A 17059-nucleotide genomic window follows, 5' to 3' on the forward strand; every position below is an offset into this window, starting at 1 on the left:
GGTCAGGAAGGACTTTTCTGAGTGATATTTGGGGTGAGACCTTAAAGACAGGAGTCTCCTGTGGAGACCAGGAAGAACTGTCCCAGGCAGAGGGCACAGCCACGTGCAAGGGCTCTGAGGTGGGAATGAACTTGGTGGGTTCCAGAAGAGAAAGGGGACCCAGAAGCAGAGTGGGGAGACCAGGTGGGAGGTGTGCAGGGCCCAATGGGAAGGGTTTGGGTGGGGACTGTGGGTTTTATTCTGTGCAGGGCGAAGCCAAGGAGGCAAGTGGGTGGCAGGTCTGCTATACGCAGCCCCTTTGGCTTGGGTATGGCCCTGTCTTCATAGGACAGCTGGGGCATGATAAACCCTGAGGTCACGGCCAGGCCTCATCCGGGAACCACAGCTGTGTGTGGACTGAGGAAGAGCTTCTTCCCATCAACTATGCAGGATGAAGTGAGCGCCCCATCTCCAGAGGTGTGCTAGGTTAGCTGAACCACACTGAGTGCAATGATGCCTTTGGGCTAGGGAAGCCAAAATCGAGTTGCACACAGGGCACGGCTCCTCCTCCTAGAGCTGGGCGATAGCTTCAGGCCCTTTCAAAACAGGAGGGAGGTGTGGTCAGGTGGTTCCCTGGAGAGACGGTCTGGCCCTACACACCAGCTGCATGCAGGCATGTTCCTGCATGCTTTTTTGAGAATACTCTGGACCCTCCGCCTTTGGAGGTGGCTCTGTTATCATCCCAATGTTCCAGGTGATGAGAGTAGGCACAGAGGTTAAGTAACTTGCCGTGAGTCACAGGGAGTCAAGGATGGAGCTACAGTTTGACAAAATTTTTAAGGCCAAGGCACATCAGGAGGAGGAAGGTGGACAGAGTCCATCAGAAAGGCCAACAGCCAGCAAAAGAGCTGGGGGAGGGGTATATTATTCTAACACCATCTATAAATAATGAGTTACTGGGAGATCTTTTTTTTGGTCATTCAGGAAGTTGGGGAAAGGACCCAGCAGGCTTCCCTGAAAGTGCCCACACTCATCAGTAAAATCACCTGCCCTCTGACCCCCCTGAGGCTGAGCCCTAGTCTGTAACAATGGGCTGGGTACATGATTCCCAAAGCAGAGGACATCTGAGCCAACCACTTATTTTCTGGGGTCCTGAGTGTCCTCCCTCCTGACAGCCTCATCAAAAGGAATGCACACGTGTTGGATTTTAAAAAGGAAATGTTTATTTTCATGTTATAAGGTGATTAAAAACTCCTCTAAAAAAAAGCAAAGATGAATTTAAAATATCGATATACATATTTATCTAAAAAGCAAAAGAGGAAAAAGGAAAGCCCTGCAAAATACAGGGATTCATATCATAAAACATTTATACACAAAAGCTTGTATACTGCAAGACTGAATTACACATCAAGGATCTTATTCAGATACAAATGTTCCTCCTCAGAAGAGTCTCGTTGGTTGTTTTTTTTTTATTTTTTTTTACAAAAGTTTAAAATATCTTAAAAATATTTTGAAGTTTTAAAAAAAAGTCCTGATGAGCCAGACGTATTTCTGGAAGGAGGCAAGACCCACGTTCTCAGCTTTCTCTTGTGCTAAATACAGAGTCACAGTTGCTAGGGATTCGAAAATTAATTGGGGGTGGGGAGGAGGAGAAAGAAAGAAATGGAGCCAACATCTCAGTTTGAAGCCGGATATATAATAAGATGCTCCATCCCTCGGGGAACTGTCAGAACATGTCTGTAGTGACACCCACAGAAGAACAATGAAGCACAGCTTCCTATTAAAACAAGAGCATTCTGAGGGCCAGGCATTAACAGGGTACTGGGGGTGAGGGAAATGTGGTTCTCTGGTTTCCAGGGTGTTCCCGCCCCTCTCTGAGTTTGGTATTTGGGATGTGGTTTGGTTCATGCTTGTTGAATTTGTGCACAGTGCTATTTACAGGATCCACATGGACAGCCCAGCCTGGGGCTGCCTGACACTGGGTCTCAGGGGCAGATGCAACCTCATGGGACCTCGGTGGTTCTCTCGGATCCTTCCTGGCCTGTGTCTGAGGCTTGGGGGAAGGGAGGCACCTCTGCCTTAAGCACTGGCTGCCCAGAGCATTGCCCCATTCAGAAGAGCAGTGTTGGGGAGATGCTGGTTGGGCTCTGGACCTCTGTGTGGTGGCAGCTGGGAAACACAGATCACCCCGTGCTAGGCTGAGGTTGGCTAACTCCCCTCGTGCTTCAGCACCTTCTCTGAGGGGGGTGCACTGGGCATCTGGAGTGAGAATGAGGGCACAGAGGTCCAGAGGGGACTGTGTATCGCCCAGAAATCCTCCAGGACCACTTCTTGCTGCCTGGGAATGTCATGCATGGCCTCAGGCTCAATCTTGCCTAAGGGATTCTGCCTCCTGTACACCCACTGGGTGGCTTCACTGGGTCTCCGTTTCCTCACATGCAATCGGGATCTCAATTCCTAGCTTCAAGGGCTGTTGGGTGCAGAGCCAGGGTGAAAGGGTGCTGCCTCTCCTGCTGGATGGCGGGCGGCCACCTCTCCCACAGAGCCACAGTGGGAGGTCTGGGTGGCCCGAGGATGGTGAGAGGGTGGGGGGTGCTGCTCTCCTCGTCCCTGAATGCTGGGGGACAGAGCTCTTTCCTTTTTCATAAAGGCTCGTCTTTGGTCTTCAGGGAGAACACTGGGGAGCTGCACTCACCACTCGCCACACCTCCCCCTCCTTGGAGAACCTGCCACTGGAACTGACTGCAGACAGTCTGGTTCTAGTCCCTACTCACTGTGCCTTGTCTCTTGCTCACTCTGGGCCTCATTTCCCCCATTTTACAAGGGTGCCAACTGGGGTGACACTGCTCACGCAGGGCGGTCCACTGGAGGGACCGACACGGCCCCTGCCAGGCTCAATGAACCACCTCCCTGGGTGAGATTTATCCAGAGCCCCTTCCCCATTCCTGCATCCTCAAAAAGGCCTTTAACCATCTCCCTTGCATCGCCTTCTCAGAGCAGGCCAAGACTGCGCTACATGGGGGCACCGGTATTTCTGACCCATCCCAAGGCAGAGAGTGGGCGGAACACCTGTTCTCCAGAGACAGGAGGACCAGAGTCATGAGCTCCAATGACAAGTTTCCTTTATGTGGAGACATATAAAAGTCACGCATCATTACACCTTGTACTCACAGAGCCAAGTTCTGCAGATACACAAGGGCTAGGGGAGTAGACAAGAGGGGCCAATTGGAGACAGGTGCACTGGGAGATTGTCAAGGAACGGGCTTGGGGAAAGTGGCTGACCTTCCTTCCAGGCGGGGCCTGGGGACTTGGTCTGTATGTATCTTTGGTCTAGAATTTGGTCTTCGAATCTTGGAAGAGGCCTTTCTCAGGCCATTTCCAGAATGTTGCAATTTGCTTACCAACCCAAAATACTGGAGCTTTTCACCGGAGGAGAGATGTTGTAGCCTGAAATGACCACAAATGCCTGGGCAGCCAGAGCTTGCCAAGCCCCCCAGATCCCCACACATCACCTGTCCCCAATCGTCGACAGTGGTTAGTTTACTAAGTTCCATGAGACAAAGGAAAAAAGGTCACATTGCTACTCAGTAAAATTAGGAAACAACAACAAAAATCAAATCAGACACAGCGGCAACCATAAATACATAGAAAAACAGGAACACAGAATTGTTAACAGTTTGGAATAGAACTGGGTGTTGTTTGGCAGAGTATATGCTTTGGAAACAGTGAAATGTGAATGCTTGCCAAAGAGAAAAGGTTCAGGACTTCCTCTGCCCGTTGGGACGGGGGACACTGGAGGCTCCTCCCCTCCCGAATCTGGGGAGAGGGTTCCGGGAGTCAGAGAACCCAAACCTGAGCTGGACTTCACTCCCCACACTCCACGAGGCAGTCACCGTAGTTTGTGCGTGACAATGTTTCGGTTTAAGTTTAGACTCTGAACTTGAAAGTGACAGTTCAAATGGCACAGTTTAGGTCCAAATGGGGGCTTCAGGGGAGACATGTCCGTCTCAGCATTTTAAAGGTGCAGTACCTCCTCTCCTGGTTCAGAGAGGGATGCCACTCTCAATAGGGCTCTTGGTCAAACCAGATCTGGGGTGCCGGCCCCCCGAACAATCCCGTCTTTCTAGAAAATGCTCCCTCACCTCCTCTCCTCGCTGCCCCAGAGTGCGCTTCTAACACGGGCTACTGCAGGAGTCATGATGTGAAGAGCTGTGCCATCTCCCAAGTCAACACCAAGGGCCGCTCTTGTGCCTGAATGCGGAGGAGGGTTTGGGAGCACTTTGCCCGGATCCAAGATTCAGGGAGTCTCCAAAAGCACTCTTGGCACTCCCAGCTAGGAGATGGGGCAGCCCTGGGCGGGCTGCTTGTCAGGAGTCTCCCAGCCTCTGGGAGATGAGGACAGAGCTGAGGGGGGAGAGATGAGGAAAGAAAAGCAGCCCTCCCTGACACCAGGCCTCTCTGAATGCCTGGGTCCACACCCTTTGGTCCACTGGCTCACCCCTCGTCCCTCACCGAATACATCATGCTTCTCTCCTACACGCAGCTGCGAAAGGTGTCAGCTGGGGAACGGCCAGAACCTGAAAGAACCCCATTAAAATGCAACAGACCCATCAGTGTGAGGTCTGGAGCCCCGAGACCGCTGGCTCCCGCTGGGCTGGTCTTAGACCTCTACCAGGATGCTCTGGGCAGCAGCCGAGCGGTCAGCCTCCTGAAGGCTCCTGAATGTCCGGGTGTCAGCCTCACCAGCCCTCTTGGGGGCTCTGGCCGCTCCCCATTGGACAAATGGTCCTGACACTCCCTCTGACAGTCCTTCTGAGTATCCACTCTCGATCTCAAAGTATTAGGTGGGATTTTGCTCCTGGTGCAGCAGTTTCTAGAGAATCTGACTCTCTGTATGGCCCCATCTGTCTGCTTTAAGTCAGTTCCTTCATCTGAGGGGTTGATTCATTATTTTAGCATCTCTCTTCTTCGCTAAGACAAACGTAATGAAGCATCTTCTTGTGGCCCTTCTTCCTCTAGCCCCTCTGGGTCTGGCCAGCTCAAGGGGCCTCCCCCTCCCCAGCTGTATGCTTCTATTTGAACCAGCTCAGGAAGTTACTACACCTTTAAAAATGGGGCTACTGTCCAGGAAAATTCCACCCTGTGTTTCTGGGGGCAGAACTTTCTGCCAGCTACGCAAGCACCGAAGAATTGCTTTTGAAAACGAGATCTATTGCTGGCAAGAAGATCAATTCAAGTGGTAAAAGAGTGTGACAATCTCTAAATGTATATATAATTATATGTTAAAAAAAAATACAAAGAAAAATTTACCAAGTTCCCATAAAATACATCTAATTCAGTATGAAAGCTCTGCCTCGCCCCGGACATCTGCCGGTGGGTTTTCTTTTTGTACAAAATATCTCCAAATCAAAACAAAAATACGCACACGCACAATACCACACCCACACCCACACCCATATGCACACACGCGCGCGCACACATACACACACACAGAGTAACATTTTCTGTGACAATTAAAAAAAACAATCCTAGTGCAAATAGAAAGCTCTGTAAACCTGGTCCTATGAGAATCTAATGTTAGTAAACAGCAGGGAAGCAGCCCGGCCGCCCAATAGCTCACATCATGGTCTCTACTATGATGTGGGTGGGCTTCATGAGAGCGCCATTCACGGCCAGGCGGGAGCTGTAGGGCGTAGCCCCCTCGCGCTCCACGGCCCAGCGGTTGGGTTCCCTTGGGGTCAGCAGGTACTTGAGTCTCTGGAGAAGGAAGGAGACAGAAGCAGAGAGGAAAGTCAGGCAGCCGGCTTCCCCTCTCTGCCCCCTCCCACCTCGGAGTCCCACCTGTGGGTTGTTTGGCCTTGGACAAACTAGTAGACAAACCCTCTCTGGACCCCCCACAACATCCACCGGCAAATGAAGGAGTTGAGCTAAGGTGCTTCTAAGGTCCCTCCGGGCCTTGAATCAGGGCAGAATCCTGTCAGCAGTTTCCTTGGCCAACCCCCTGCTTGCACACCTCAGGGACAGGGACCTCACACCTCCCAGCTCTGACTTCTTTCTCCCATGAAGTTGAAATATGCCTCCTTGTAATTCCCATCCCCCGACTTCTCTGACTTGCAAGGCAGCCCGAGTTTTTGCCATTCGTAGGCCAGAGGCTGGATAGCTGTTTCGAGCCTCATATGGCTCCCACCTTCCCCAAGGAGAAACTCTAAACTCCTTGGCCGCCTGCCAACTGCATTTCCGGCCTTCTTTCACTCGGGTTCCCCCCGCTGCCACCCCCGTGGGTACCCGGTTCTCCCTACTGGGAGCTGGGAGACCACTGCCCATGTCAGAGCTGCATCTTCTGACAAAGAGGCAGGAGCCAGAGATCAGACTGTGTGACAATCATCCCATCATTTCTGGGCATGGTGAGTTTTGTCCTCCTCGGCTCATTGCCTGATCATGGACTCAGGGAGGCCAAGACCTTCCCAGGATACTCAGGAAGCCAACAGTGGAATCGGGACTGGAACTCAGAACTCCTGACTCCCAGCTCCTCTCCTGGCAAGTGTCCATTCAGAGACTTTCAGCTGGAAGCAGTTGTGAAGAAGGAGCCGCCTTACTTCCTACTAGGCATTTACATTCCATTTAAGTATATTACCATTTTTTAAGCTGCTTATTAAAAGCTACTGTTATCTACTTGGAAAATCCAGATTGCCATCTGCTCTTAAAAACTTGGAAGATCTGGAAAGCCCAGGGTCACATATTCCCTCTTCCTAACAACAGGCCACAGTGGAGGCCTGGCTGTCTGCCGCAGCTCTGGAATCACCTTCTCCAGGTCCCTCCCAGCCCTGCCTGAGGGCTTCCCTCGCCTGGGTTCCCTGACTGGAAGTCGGGGAACTGGCCTGGAGGTCGCCCAGAAAAAGGGCAAAGGGTGGAAAGGGCAGCCAGAGAGCCGGTTCGGCTTCCTTCCATCACACCGCCTCTCTGCACAGGTGCATGCCCAGAAGACGGGACAAGAAGCAGATGGACCTGGAGTCATCCCAGGACAGAGCTCTGGGTTTGCACCCCCAGCCCAGAGAGACGCTCATGGCGGGAAGCACAGATGGGAGACAGGTCGAGTGGCCCATCGCAAACAGATTGACGGTGGCTCCTATGCCTTTAGGGCAGGGGGCTAGGGTTGTCCACCTGGTTTGTAGGTGCAAGTTTGGGTGGCGGCCTCACCCTCACCCTCCTCCTTCCCCTGCACAAACCCCACTCTCATCAAACCTCTAAACTTGGGATGGGACACTATTTTAAAACTAGGCTTTGAAGGGACACAAGTAAGCGTCAGGTGTCCCCCCTCATCACCCCACGGTTGAAATAATGCGACTGCTGTGGGCACTGATCAATCAGAACAGACATCCAAGACCCTCTGCTGTGCCCCATCACCTCTTTAGTTTCTGGGTAGTAGGGACATTCTGGAAATTCCCACCGAGTGGAGGGCTCAGGGCCATCCCCCAGACCCAGTAGTTCAGGATTTTAACAAATCACAGGGCCTACCAGTATTCTGGCTGAACACTGTGGTCCTTTCCTGTGTCCTCTGAGAAATTACAACGGGTGGATGCTGCAGGAACCCCCCAAGGGCCCCAGAGCTATCCTGGCTCAGACAGATCCCAGCTTCATGGCCTGTTTTCCTCCCAGGCACACCCCCGCCTACTTCCTCTGTCTAGGGCCAGCAGCTCGCAGTCTGCCCGGGCCACCCCTCTCCCCCCACCACCACCACCTCCAGGCCATTCCCCTGCCCACAAGGAAACTGGCCCAGCCCAAGGGGAGCCAGGGCCCCAGGACATCCTGGCTCCAGATTTTTAAGAGAATAACAATAAAAACAGCCCAGAGCAAAACAGTGTAGTCCTGGAGCTGGCCCAAACCCAAAGGTTAAGGGAGATTCTAAGAAAAGGATTTCTTGGAAAGAGCCCCAGCTTTTGCCATAGGCTGGAATCTGCAGTATTGTTGGGAGACACTTCTGAGGGGTTGGTGGTAACGAGGGGAACTTGGGGTGGGAGATTGGCAGGCACAGGGACCTGGGGGCCTGAGGCTCCATCTCTGGCAGCAGACAGGGCCACAGATGGGGGGAAGGGGACACCAGCATGAGTTGGCTTCAGGGTAAGAGAAGGCCTCTGGGTGGAGGTTCCTTCCTGGCTCCTTGTCTCCTACCATGGCTTTAGTGACATGGCCCCAGGATGAAGCCTGAGCTCCAAGCCTGGCACGCAAACCCATGGTCACCTGTCCAGCGCCATCGCCCACCCCCACCCCCAGAACACGTCACTGCGGCCCAAGGCTGTTACGTGGCATCGCGGCCTTCCACATCTCATTCTCTGCCTGGCAAATTCCTCCTCCTGCCCACAGCCCTGCTCTGAACATCACTGCAGATGTGAACTGCAGATGTGAACTGCTCTTTGGCCCGTCCCAACAATCGCAATCACTCCGTGGGGCAGGCAAGGGGTGCAGGACCCAGAGAGGGCAGCAATGTGCCCAAGGTCACACAGCAAACCGACAGCCAACAGCCATTAGCTGGCTTTCACCCTCCCAACCGCCCTGCCCTCCCACACCTCCCACATCCGGCCTCGGCCCTTGGGGCTCACCACAAGAAATGGCCCTTCCGTCTGGCAGAGGCGGATGACCATGACCAAGGGGACACACATCATGGAGGACAGAGCCAGACTCCAGCCTAGCCCGATGGCCCAGGTGGGGTACACATAGACTTTGTTGTAGGTCAGGGGGATGTACTTGACAAGGGAGAAGATGAAACATCCCTGTGGAGAGAGAGCACAGTCAGGAGGGATCCGGGGGCAGGGAGCGTCGGGAACCAGGGCAGGCTCCACCAGAGGGTCCTCACACCCTTCTCTACTCTGCTGAGGACCCTCCCCCAACCCCCACCCAGGGCAAATCTGATCGAGTTGCTTCCCTGCTCAGGACCCTTCTGGGACTTCCCAGTGCCTTCAGGATGCTGTCCAAACTCCTCAGCCTGGCCAGCAACATCAGCCAAGAGCCGTGTCCCTTCACCCCTTACCTACCCACTGCCCCTTCCTCCCGTATCCATACTCCAACTGCCCTGAAATCCTTCCAGCTCCTTAAGCCAGGGCCTTAGAACAGGCTGTTCTCGGACTAGATCCCTTCACCCGTCCCCCTCAATTCCTAATTTAGCTCTCGTGGTCCTGCCTTACTTGCCAAGGCCCTGCCCAGAAGTAGTCAGGTGCCCACTCTCTCCCTTCCCAGGAAGGATGTGGTTATTACCTCTTCAGCACACACTCCCCCACCCAACTGAGTCAGTCGTCTTCTCTTACACCTGGGGCAGCTCTAGGCGCTCAATAAATGCTAGCTGCATGGCTCTGAGTCTTTCCTTCCCTCCCCTGCCACCACCCACCACCCACCCATGTCCATCCCTGACCTCCAGACCTAGCCTCCTAGGACCAGGTGGGGATCTGGGCCTTGCCTAGTTGGGTGTCGAGCCCCAAGCCCATGCCAAAGGCCGATGGCTCTCAGCATCCATGAATGGTGGGGTAGAGTGAGCTCTGAGCCCAAAAGCCAAATCCACATTTCCCTGACAAGAGCACATAAGGCTGGCTGGGAAGGCCCAGGACTTCTGCTTCTAGTCAGAATTCCAGCATCTCCGTGCATAACCCAGGGTTGTCTTAGAGTTATCCACAGTGTAAACACGACTTGAATCTTTACTAGTATCTATTATCTATGGGTTAGATACTAGTATCTATTATCTATGGGTTATCGGGAAAACAATCTAGAGAAATCAGAATTAGCGAGGCGGGAAGGGAGAGCATTAGACTGCAGATGTCTTCCACTAGGCCTCTACTGTATGCCTGGCCCTGTTGTTCCTGTCCCTAAGGGTAAGGTGTAGGTTAGACAAGGAACAGGGTCAGAAAAGCCTGCTCTAGGCTCTCCCAGCACCAGGAAGCTTGGTGCCTGCCCATTCATATTCCTCTTTCCACCAGGGTGACCTTATCCTACCACCTGGGGATGCAGGCTACCTCTGATCTATCCAACTCCTTGGGGAGGAAAAGAGAAGAAACTGATGGTCAGAGTGGTTGAGAGGAGTTTCTCACAAATCAGTGTCAAGTGAGGATAAGAACACGGGCTTTGGGGGCGCCTGGGTGGCTCAGTGGGTTAAAGCCTTTGCCTTCGGCCCAGGTCATGATCCCAGGGACCTGGGATCGAGCCCCACGTCTGGCTCTCTGCTTGGCCGGGAGCCTGCTTCCTCCTCTCTCTCTGTCTGCCTCTCTGCCTACTTGTGATTGCTATCTATCAAATGAATAAATAAAATCTTAAAAAAAAAAAAAGAAGAACACGGGCTTTGAACTCAACTCATCTATATCAGTAACTCGCCCATTGTGGTTCCTGGCTGCTATGGTTTCCTGAATTTCGTGGGGAAGATACACACCTCGGATAAGAAGACCACAGCAGCCACTCACCTCCCACTGCAGAGTCCTTGCTTTATGACGTGGTAAACCGGGGCCCTGAGAAGTAAGGGACTTGCTTAAGGTCCACACGGTGAGTTAAGGGCAGTGTGGATTTATTCTGGCCTGGGAGTGGGGTCACTGAGAGGAGGATCCATTCACCTCTCAGCACCTAGTTCCTAAATGCAAGGACCATTTCTGCCATTTGCACTCCCCACGGTATGAGCCAAGAATGGCATGGGAGATGTCTTCCCCTGAGGTTTGCTCCAAAGCTCATGACTAGTTTCAAATAATGACTGGGAAGTAGAGGGCTTCTCTTTGGCCAGAGCCTGAGTGGGAGTTTGAAGCGGGGTGCCTGCATAAGCTCTAAGCTACATTCCAAGACGGCGGGCAACAGAACCCTGGTGGGAAGAGGAACACGGCATATCACTGCCTTTGGGCCCGGGGCCAGTACAAAGCTTCCTTGTTCTTGGGATAGTCCACAGCATCTCTCGGATGGAACTTCCTCTGACCCCCACCCCACTGTGGAAATACCCCATTTTCAACATCTATGACCTGTCCCCATTTGATACCCCCAAAGGCCCCTCGACTTAATCAGTGACCCAAACTGCGCTCACGGAGTTCTAGAAGGGCTTGGGCAAAGGTTATGTGCTCTCTTGTGGACCCCCTGAATTTCTCAACACGAGCCCATACACCTTCCTCCTTCAGAATGCCTCGCCTTTGCATGTGCTGGTTCCTCTGCCAGGAATGCCCTTCCTTTCTTCTCTTCCTCACCAAGTCTTACTTATCCTTCAAAACTCATCTCAGCGTAGCTTTTGGGAACAGCCTGCGGCCCCACCTCTCCCAGGCAGAGGCATCGCTGGGCTTGTTCTAGGCCAGCACTTAGCAGGTGCTGAGATGGGTTAGCAGGTGAGAACAGCAAGCCCCAAGGAGAAAAGGCTAGCACCCACAGCCGGGCAGGGCAGAACTCACAACACAGAGAACTGGAGTGACCACGGCCCAGCTGTACTTCATCCAGGGACCAGGCCGATAGCCAATCATATCCTCAATACCGTCATAAAGGTTATCGCTGCCTAGGAGAGACAGAGGTAGACAAATGATGACACCAAGTCCAATACTAGCATCTGAATTGCACAGCAAGGGCTCAAGGGCCACTGAGGGGAGGGGGGGTGTCCCTGGGGTCTGCTCTAGGTCCCTGCTACTCGATGCCATGAAGACCCAAGAGTGGCAGACAGACGTTTATCTAAAATTATCTGAAATTCAAATGTAACCAGGCATCCTCTATTTTTCTGGCAAACCTAGACAAACCCCAAATCCTGGTGTGGCCAATTCAAGGTCTCAAGAGGGTTGAAGTGGACCACGCCTGGATCCCAGAGCAGTAAATCATAGGGAGACCCTTGCTAAGCCAAATTCTGTGCTTGTCAAAACATACAGTCACAGCCTGCATCTCCGGCATGGGGAGAATACATATGCGGCTACAATGGTTTTATTTCTGCAGGAAAGGGGCAGCCTGGAGGGGGAAAGGTCCAGACAGGGCCTTCCTGTTCAACTCCAAATGAATTCCCCTGAGAAGTCTCTGTTTTGGCAGCTTCTAAATACAGAGACCCAAAGCAGAGACTTGAGAAAGGATACACAGCAATCTGTACTCACCATATATCCAGGCAATAACAAAACATTCAAAGAATGCAACCCACAGAAGGCATACACCACTAGCTGCATAGTAGTCAAAGAGTTGAAACACATACATGCCACCCTGGAAGAAAACAACCAGAGAACGTTGTTTTGCTACTTGGTATCCAACTCTCTTAATATATAGAGAGCTTTGGCATATCATTAAGAAATAAAAAACCCAAGAGAAAAATGGGCACAGACCACAATGACCAGATACATATGTACGAAGATGCTCAACTTCATGTTTGACAAGTTTAATTAAAAACACATACTCAGGGGTGCCCGGCTGACTCAGTGGGTTAAGCCTCTGCCTTCAGCTAAGGTCATGATCTCAGGGCCCCACATCAGGCTCTCTGCTCAGCAGGGAGCCTGCTTCTCCCTCTGCCTGCCTCTCTGCCTACCTGAGATCTCTCTCTGTGCCAAATAAATAAATAAAATCTTAAAAAAAAAAAAAGAAAAGAAAAGAAAATTATTTATTTAAACACACACACACACACACACTTAAAGGCACTTTCAGAAAAAAAAAAAAAATTTGTATTTCAGGTAGGAAAAAGTGGTGATGTGAAACCCAAATTGAGTTATGGTGCAAATGCAGTGATGTGCTGGAGACTGGGGGGAGATTGGTAGGGAAGGGTGTATGGGCCAGCCGGCTAGGCCAGGCCTTCATGCTTCTGTTATTCAGCACAAGAATCTTTCTGGCCTGCCTCTTCTTAGGGGATCCACTATTGCCTTGGACACTCCCTGCCTCCTTTCATGCAGCTTCTTTTTTCCCATTTGGATGGATCCTCCTCGTGGCCCGGGCCCACCCTCTGCACAGAGCACCCTCCCAGTCACCCAGATAGGCCCGGGCACTGCCCGAAGTTTTTTACCAGGTCTGCATTTACCTCCCCTAATGTCTCCACCTCCCTCCAGGCCTGAGAAGGGCCACTGCACGGTCATGGATGAAAAAAGCTGCTATTAAAATAGATTTCAGCTCAAGTATCCCTCCCCCAGGCCTCCTGGGTGGGAGGGAGGGACAGAGGGCAGGGCGTGGGCATGGTGTTGCCATGGAAACAAGAGAAAGAGCTAGGGAGTTTGGGTCAATTGCTAGATCCTGAGCTGCCTCCTGCTGCCCACAAAGTAGGCCAAGGTACACCCCCCCAACCCCGCTCCTGCCAGCAGAGTGGGATCCCTGAGCAGGGTGGGGCCAGGAGATCCTCTGCCCCTGGGGCTCATACCCAGCCACTGCCTCTACTGACAGGCTTCAGCCCAGCCCTGACCTGGTCTTTGAAGTGCATGTAGGTCGCCAAGAGCCCCACAATGAGGAGGTCCCCTGTGCCAGTGAGAAAGCCACCTACCTCCGTCACCATCGCCAGCCCCAGCAAGTAGCTGATGCTGCACACGAAGGCGATGAAGATTTCCCGACGGAAACCCTTCCTTAGGAAGGATGGGTAAAGATCGACCAAGGACGTGACCTGTCCTTCGACTTCAACAAACTGCAGAAGAGAAGACAGTGGTTGAGCCCCGGGTGCCCAGCACCTTTCCTGTGCTCAGCAGAGTCCCCAGCACACACAGAGTAGCCTGGAGGTTGGGGGGTCAAGTCCAAACGTAGTAACCTGATCTGGTGGGCTCTGCCTGGGGAGTCCCGCCTGCTGGTCCCACCTTCCCCAACATTCACACAGTGGTTTTAGCTCCACGGGGACTACGGTCCATTGAAGAATCCCAGTGCCCACCTGTGCGAGCCAAGTGCTCACTGTGCCCCCCGCCAGGAACCCAACCCTGCGTTCCCAAAGGGGAAGCAGCCCATTTGAAGGGGACTTTCCTTGGGTATGTGCTAGGATGTTCTGAATCTCTCTAGATCTTTCCATCTTTGCGACTAAAACTGTAACCTGGAGACTGATCTGTACCATTACACGGAAAGCTGTCTGTTTTAAACAGCAACATGAAATGGTCCTGCAGTCCCTTATCGCCATGGGTCTGACCGATGCCTGGTGGATGGGTTCCGGGCTTCTACGGCTGCTGACCTGGGCAAGTACTCTTCCTTTCCCTCTATCTTTGGGGAAGCTTCAGGGCTGAAGGGTGCACAGAAACACTTTACGTTTTGGTGACTAGAACCGAAACTCCCTGCCAACCAACATACCCTCCCAGGCCTGTCCCTTGGATTTCTTTAAAAGCTGCAAGCTAAAACCTTGACCCTTCTGTTCTTTCATCTGCGCGAGGCATCTGGGAAGGAAGGATGTTTCCCCAGCATTCCTACAAGAAAAATCCAACCACTTAACTCCTCTGGGATGTATCACAGGAGGATCAAGGACTACAAACAGGGAGCAAATCCCTTTCATGGCTGAAAGGGTCTGGAAAAAGGATTCTTTGTTGCCAGGAATTCAGGGAAAAGATGAGCAAGAGGCTCTTGAAAGGGGCCCAAAGAGAAGTGGCTGATGGTTTGACCTCTGTGATTGATGTGTCAGCCAACGGGGTTTTGACTCTATATTGCCACCAAATTACAGCGAGCCAGCTCCAAGATCCATCTTCAAAAGGAGTCTCGAAACAAAGGTTCCTTCCTTTTTGAGTTGGGGAAATTAAAGACCGGAAGGTGCAGTGTCAACTGTGAGTCAGGGTCAAGACCAGCAGAAGCCCCTCATTTCCAAGTTCCCTGCCTTTCTGGAGAAGGCCGTGCCCAACCCTCAGCCCTGCTCTGCCGGTTTCTTCAGACCTCCCTCACTTAACAGTCATGGGACCCCGATTTCTCCAAGCATCAGTCGTCTCCCCTGTATAATCGGGGGAATCTTGCCTACTCAGCAGGGATGTTGAGAAAGATCTGAAATCACGAGAGGAAAAACTGCCAATTGCATGATTGCTGTGAACCCAAGTCAGGGGCTGAGTGAGCTCCGGGGAAGATGGACCAGCTTTCTCCTCCCCCGCTGTGCTGGTTGCTCTCTTGTGCAAACGTCTGCCTCCAGGCTCACAACAACCCTCCTCCATCTCACGGAGAAAGAACACAACGCACAAAGAACACAACGCACGGTGGATGCTAAGCCCAAGAGGGCTCCCCCAAGATGCTAGGCATCTGGGAGGGTGTTTCCTTCACGTGCAAGGGTCCCACTCCATCAGCAAGAGGCCCCTACCTGAGGGCGCCTGGGGATCTCTGCACTTCCATGGAGGAAGCTATTCTGGGGGATCTCCAAGGAAGGCCGGTGGCACGGGAGTGAATGAGACCAGGGAAGCCCAATGGGCAAGCCCATTCCTTAAACCAGCTCTGTGTGGCTTTGACCAAACTCTTCTTTCCTCAGACTTGGTTTTCTGGGCTCAACAGGGCAACAGCTGTGTCCAGCGACAGGACAGAGCTTTGGCTCGGGAAGGCGTTCTGAGTGGAAAACGTCCCAGCCACCCCCCACCGTGGCTGGCTTTGAGAGCTGGCCTCGATGCCCCGAGCTTGCTGGCCACCATGAGGCCTAACTGAGAGGTGCAGATCCCCAGCCAGGCTCCCCCTGCTTCCCAAGGAGAAAACCTAATGAATAAACTGCCTCTCACACTCAGGAAGCAGCTCCCACAGACCAAGAGGCCCACTGGGGGCCCATGGAGATGTCATGCTTTGTCACTTATTAACCTCTGTTTTTGCTTTTTGTTTTCTCGCTAAGAGCTTTGGAAGAAGTTACAAAAGCCATTTGCTTGGGGCCTCTGAAGGCCAAACTCATTAACGAGCGATGATTAATGGAGTCCTCCCGCTGTTCATACAGCTCAGGCCTACCACCAGCTGCACAAGTATTTTGTTTTCAGGCTCCCGAATGTTTCCACTCTGTTCTCTCTGCTAATCCTGAGTCCCCTTCCTGCCAAATCCTTCACTCTGTTCTTGACCTTGCTGGCAGACTGCCTCCTCTCCTCAGTCTGACCTTCTAAGATGGTCCTCCTACCTGGTTCTGAGTCCACAGGGACCCATCCCTGGGCCCTGGTGCAGAGGCTGCTGCCCAGGGGTGGGCAGTCACGCCCTCTCCTGAACTGGCAGCGGGCCTCACCTCTCACGTGGTCCCAGCTAACCAGTGATTTCCCAGGCAGTGGCCAGAGACCCAGACCACCCAGGAGACTAAAAAAGGCCTGCTTTTCAGATGCTGGCCCACCGCTTGCAGGGTTCCGGTCTGGGCATACTACCGGCCTGCCCTGCACATCCTAACTCCCCCGTCCTGGAGCCATGCCTGTGCTCTGAACTGTCCTCTTGAGACAACCCCAAGGAGAACACACGTATCTCCACAGGAAGGTATCCAGGAGTTCACTGTCTGTGCCTCACACTTCATACAAGGCAGTGGAGATACAATCACGTCTATTTACCAGATGAGAAACCAAGTCTCAGAGAGGGGAGGAAAGGTGCCCAATGCCACACAGCAGCATGGAGGTTTATGACTGTGACTCCAAAGCCAGACTTGGCCTCTCGCTGGCTCTCCCTGACATTCCCCCGAGGCCTGAGCCCCAGACGGATGGAATGGAGGAGATAAGACATGCAGGGAACAGACACATGTGGGGTAGTTGGTATAGATGGATTCCTCCCGTGGGAGGGTAGAAGCTGGGTGGCCAGAGGAGAGTGTGGGTCTGAGCGAGGCTCCCCAGTATTTAGTTGTTCACTAAGCCCTGGAGGATCACGGTTTCCCCACGTGGGGAACAACTCGTGGGCTCCAGGCCTCACCGAACAGTAGGTGCTCTGGCTGCACTGGGAGAACCAGGGATGGCCTGGGCCCTAACTATTGTCCCTGCCCCGGACTGCCTGTCTGCAGCGTCACTCACGGCCCCCCGTGGGACCCTCCGTGGGAACACATTATCACCATGCGGTCTTGTCCTTCTCCTTCCCATCCAGGGCTTCATTTTAACCACACCCTTCAAGTGTCCGTTTCCTCCTGGCTGGGGTCGGACACTCGAGCTCTAGGCCAGAGGTCCTCCTCCTGCTGCCCTGAAGCTCTTCCCCGGCAGCCCCTCCAGCCCCCGCAACCGTGGTCCTAGAGGAAGCCTCGTGGGCTTCAGCT

General features: G+C 53.0%; 1 protein-coding gene across 2 annotated transcripts in view; it reads right to left on the reverse strand.

Moving 5' to 3' along the window:
* Window positions 1-1179: 1179 nt before the first annotated feature.
* The window catches only part of SLC6A6 (solute carrier family 6 member 6), an 82546-nt gene continuing 66666 nt past the window's right edge, over window positions 1180-17059 (reverse strand). For both annotated transcript variants that reach the window (XM_059390396.1, XM_059390395.1), the window contains 5 exons: window positions 13412-13549; window positions 12054-12156; window positions 11376-11476; window positions 8577-8747; window positions 1180-5736 (listed from right to left, as the gene is read on the reverse strand). In XM_059390396.1, the coding sequence (XP_059246379.1) occupies window positions 5596-5736; window positions 8577-8747; window positions 11376-11476; window positions 12054-12156; window positions 13412-13549 (654 nt within the window). In that variant the 3' untranslated portion in view covers window positions 1180-5595. The remainder of the gene's footprint in view (window positions 5737-8576; window positions 8748-11375; window positions 11477-12053; window positions 12157-13411; window positions 13550-17059) is intronic.

This window comes from Mustela nigripes, chromosome 2 (assembly GCF_022355385.1).
Source record: "Mustela nigripes isolate SB6536 chromosome 2, MUSNIG.SB6536, whole genome shotgun sequence".
NCBI lineage: Eukaryota > Metazoa > Chordata > Mammalia > Carnivora > Mustelidae > Mustela > Mustela nigripes.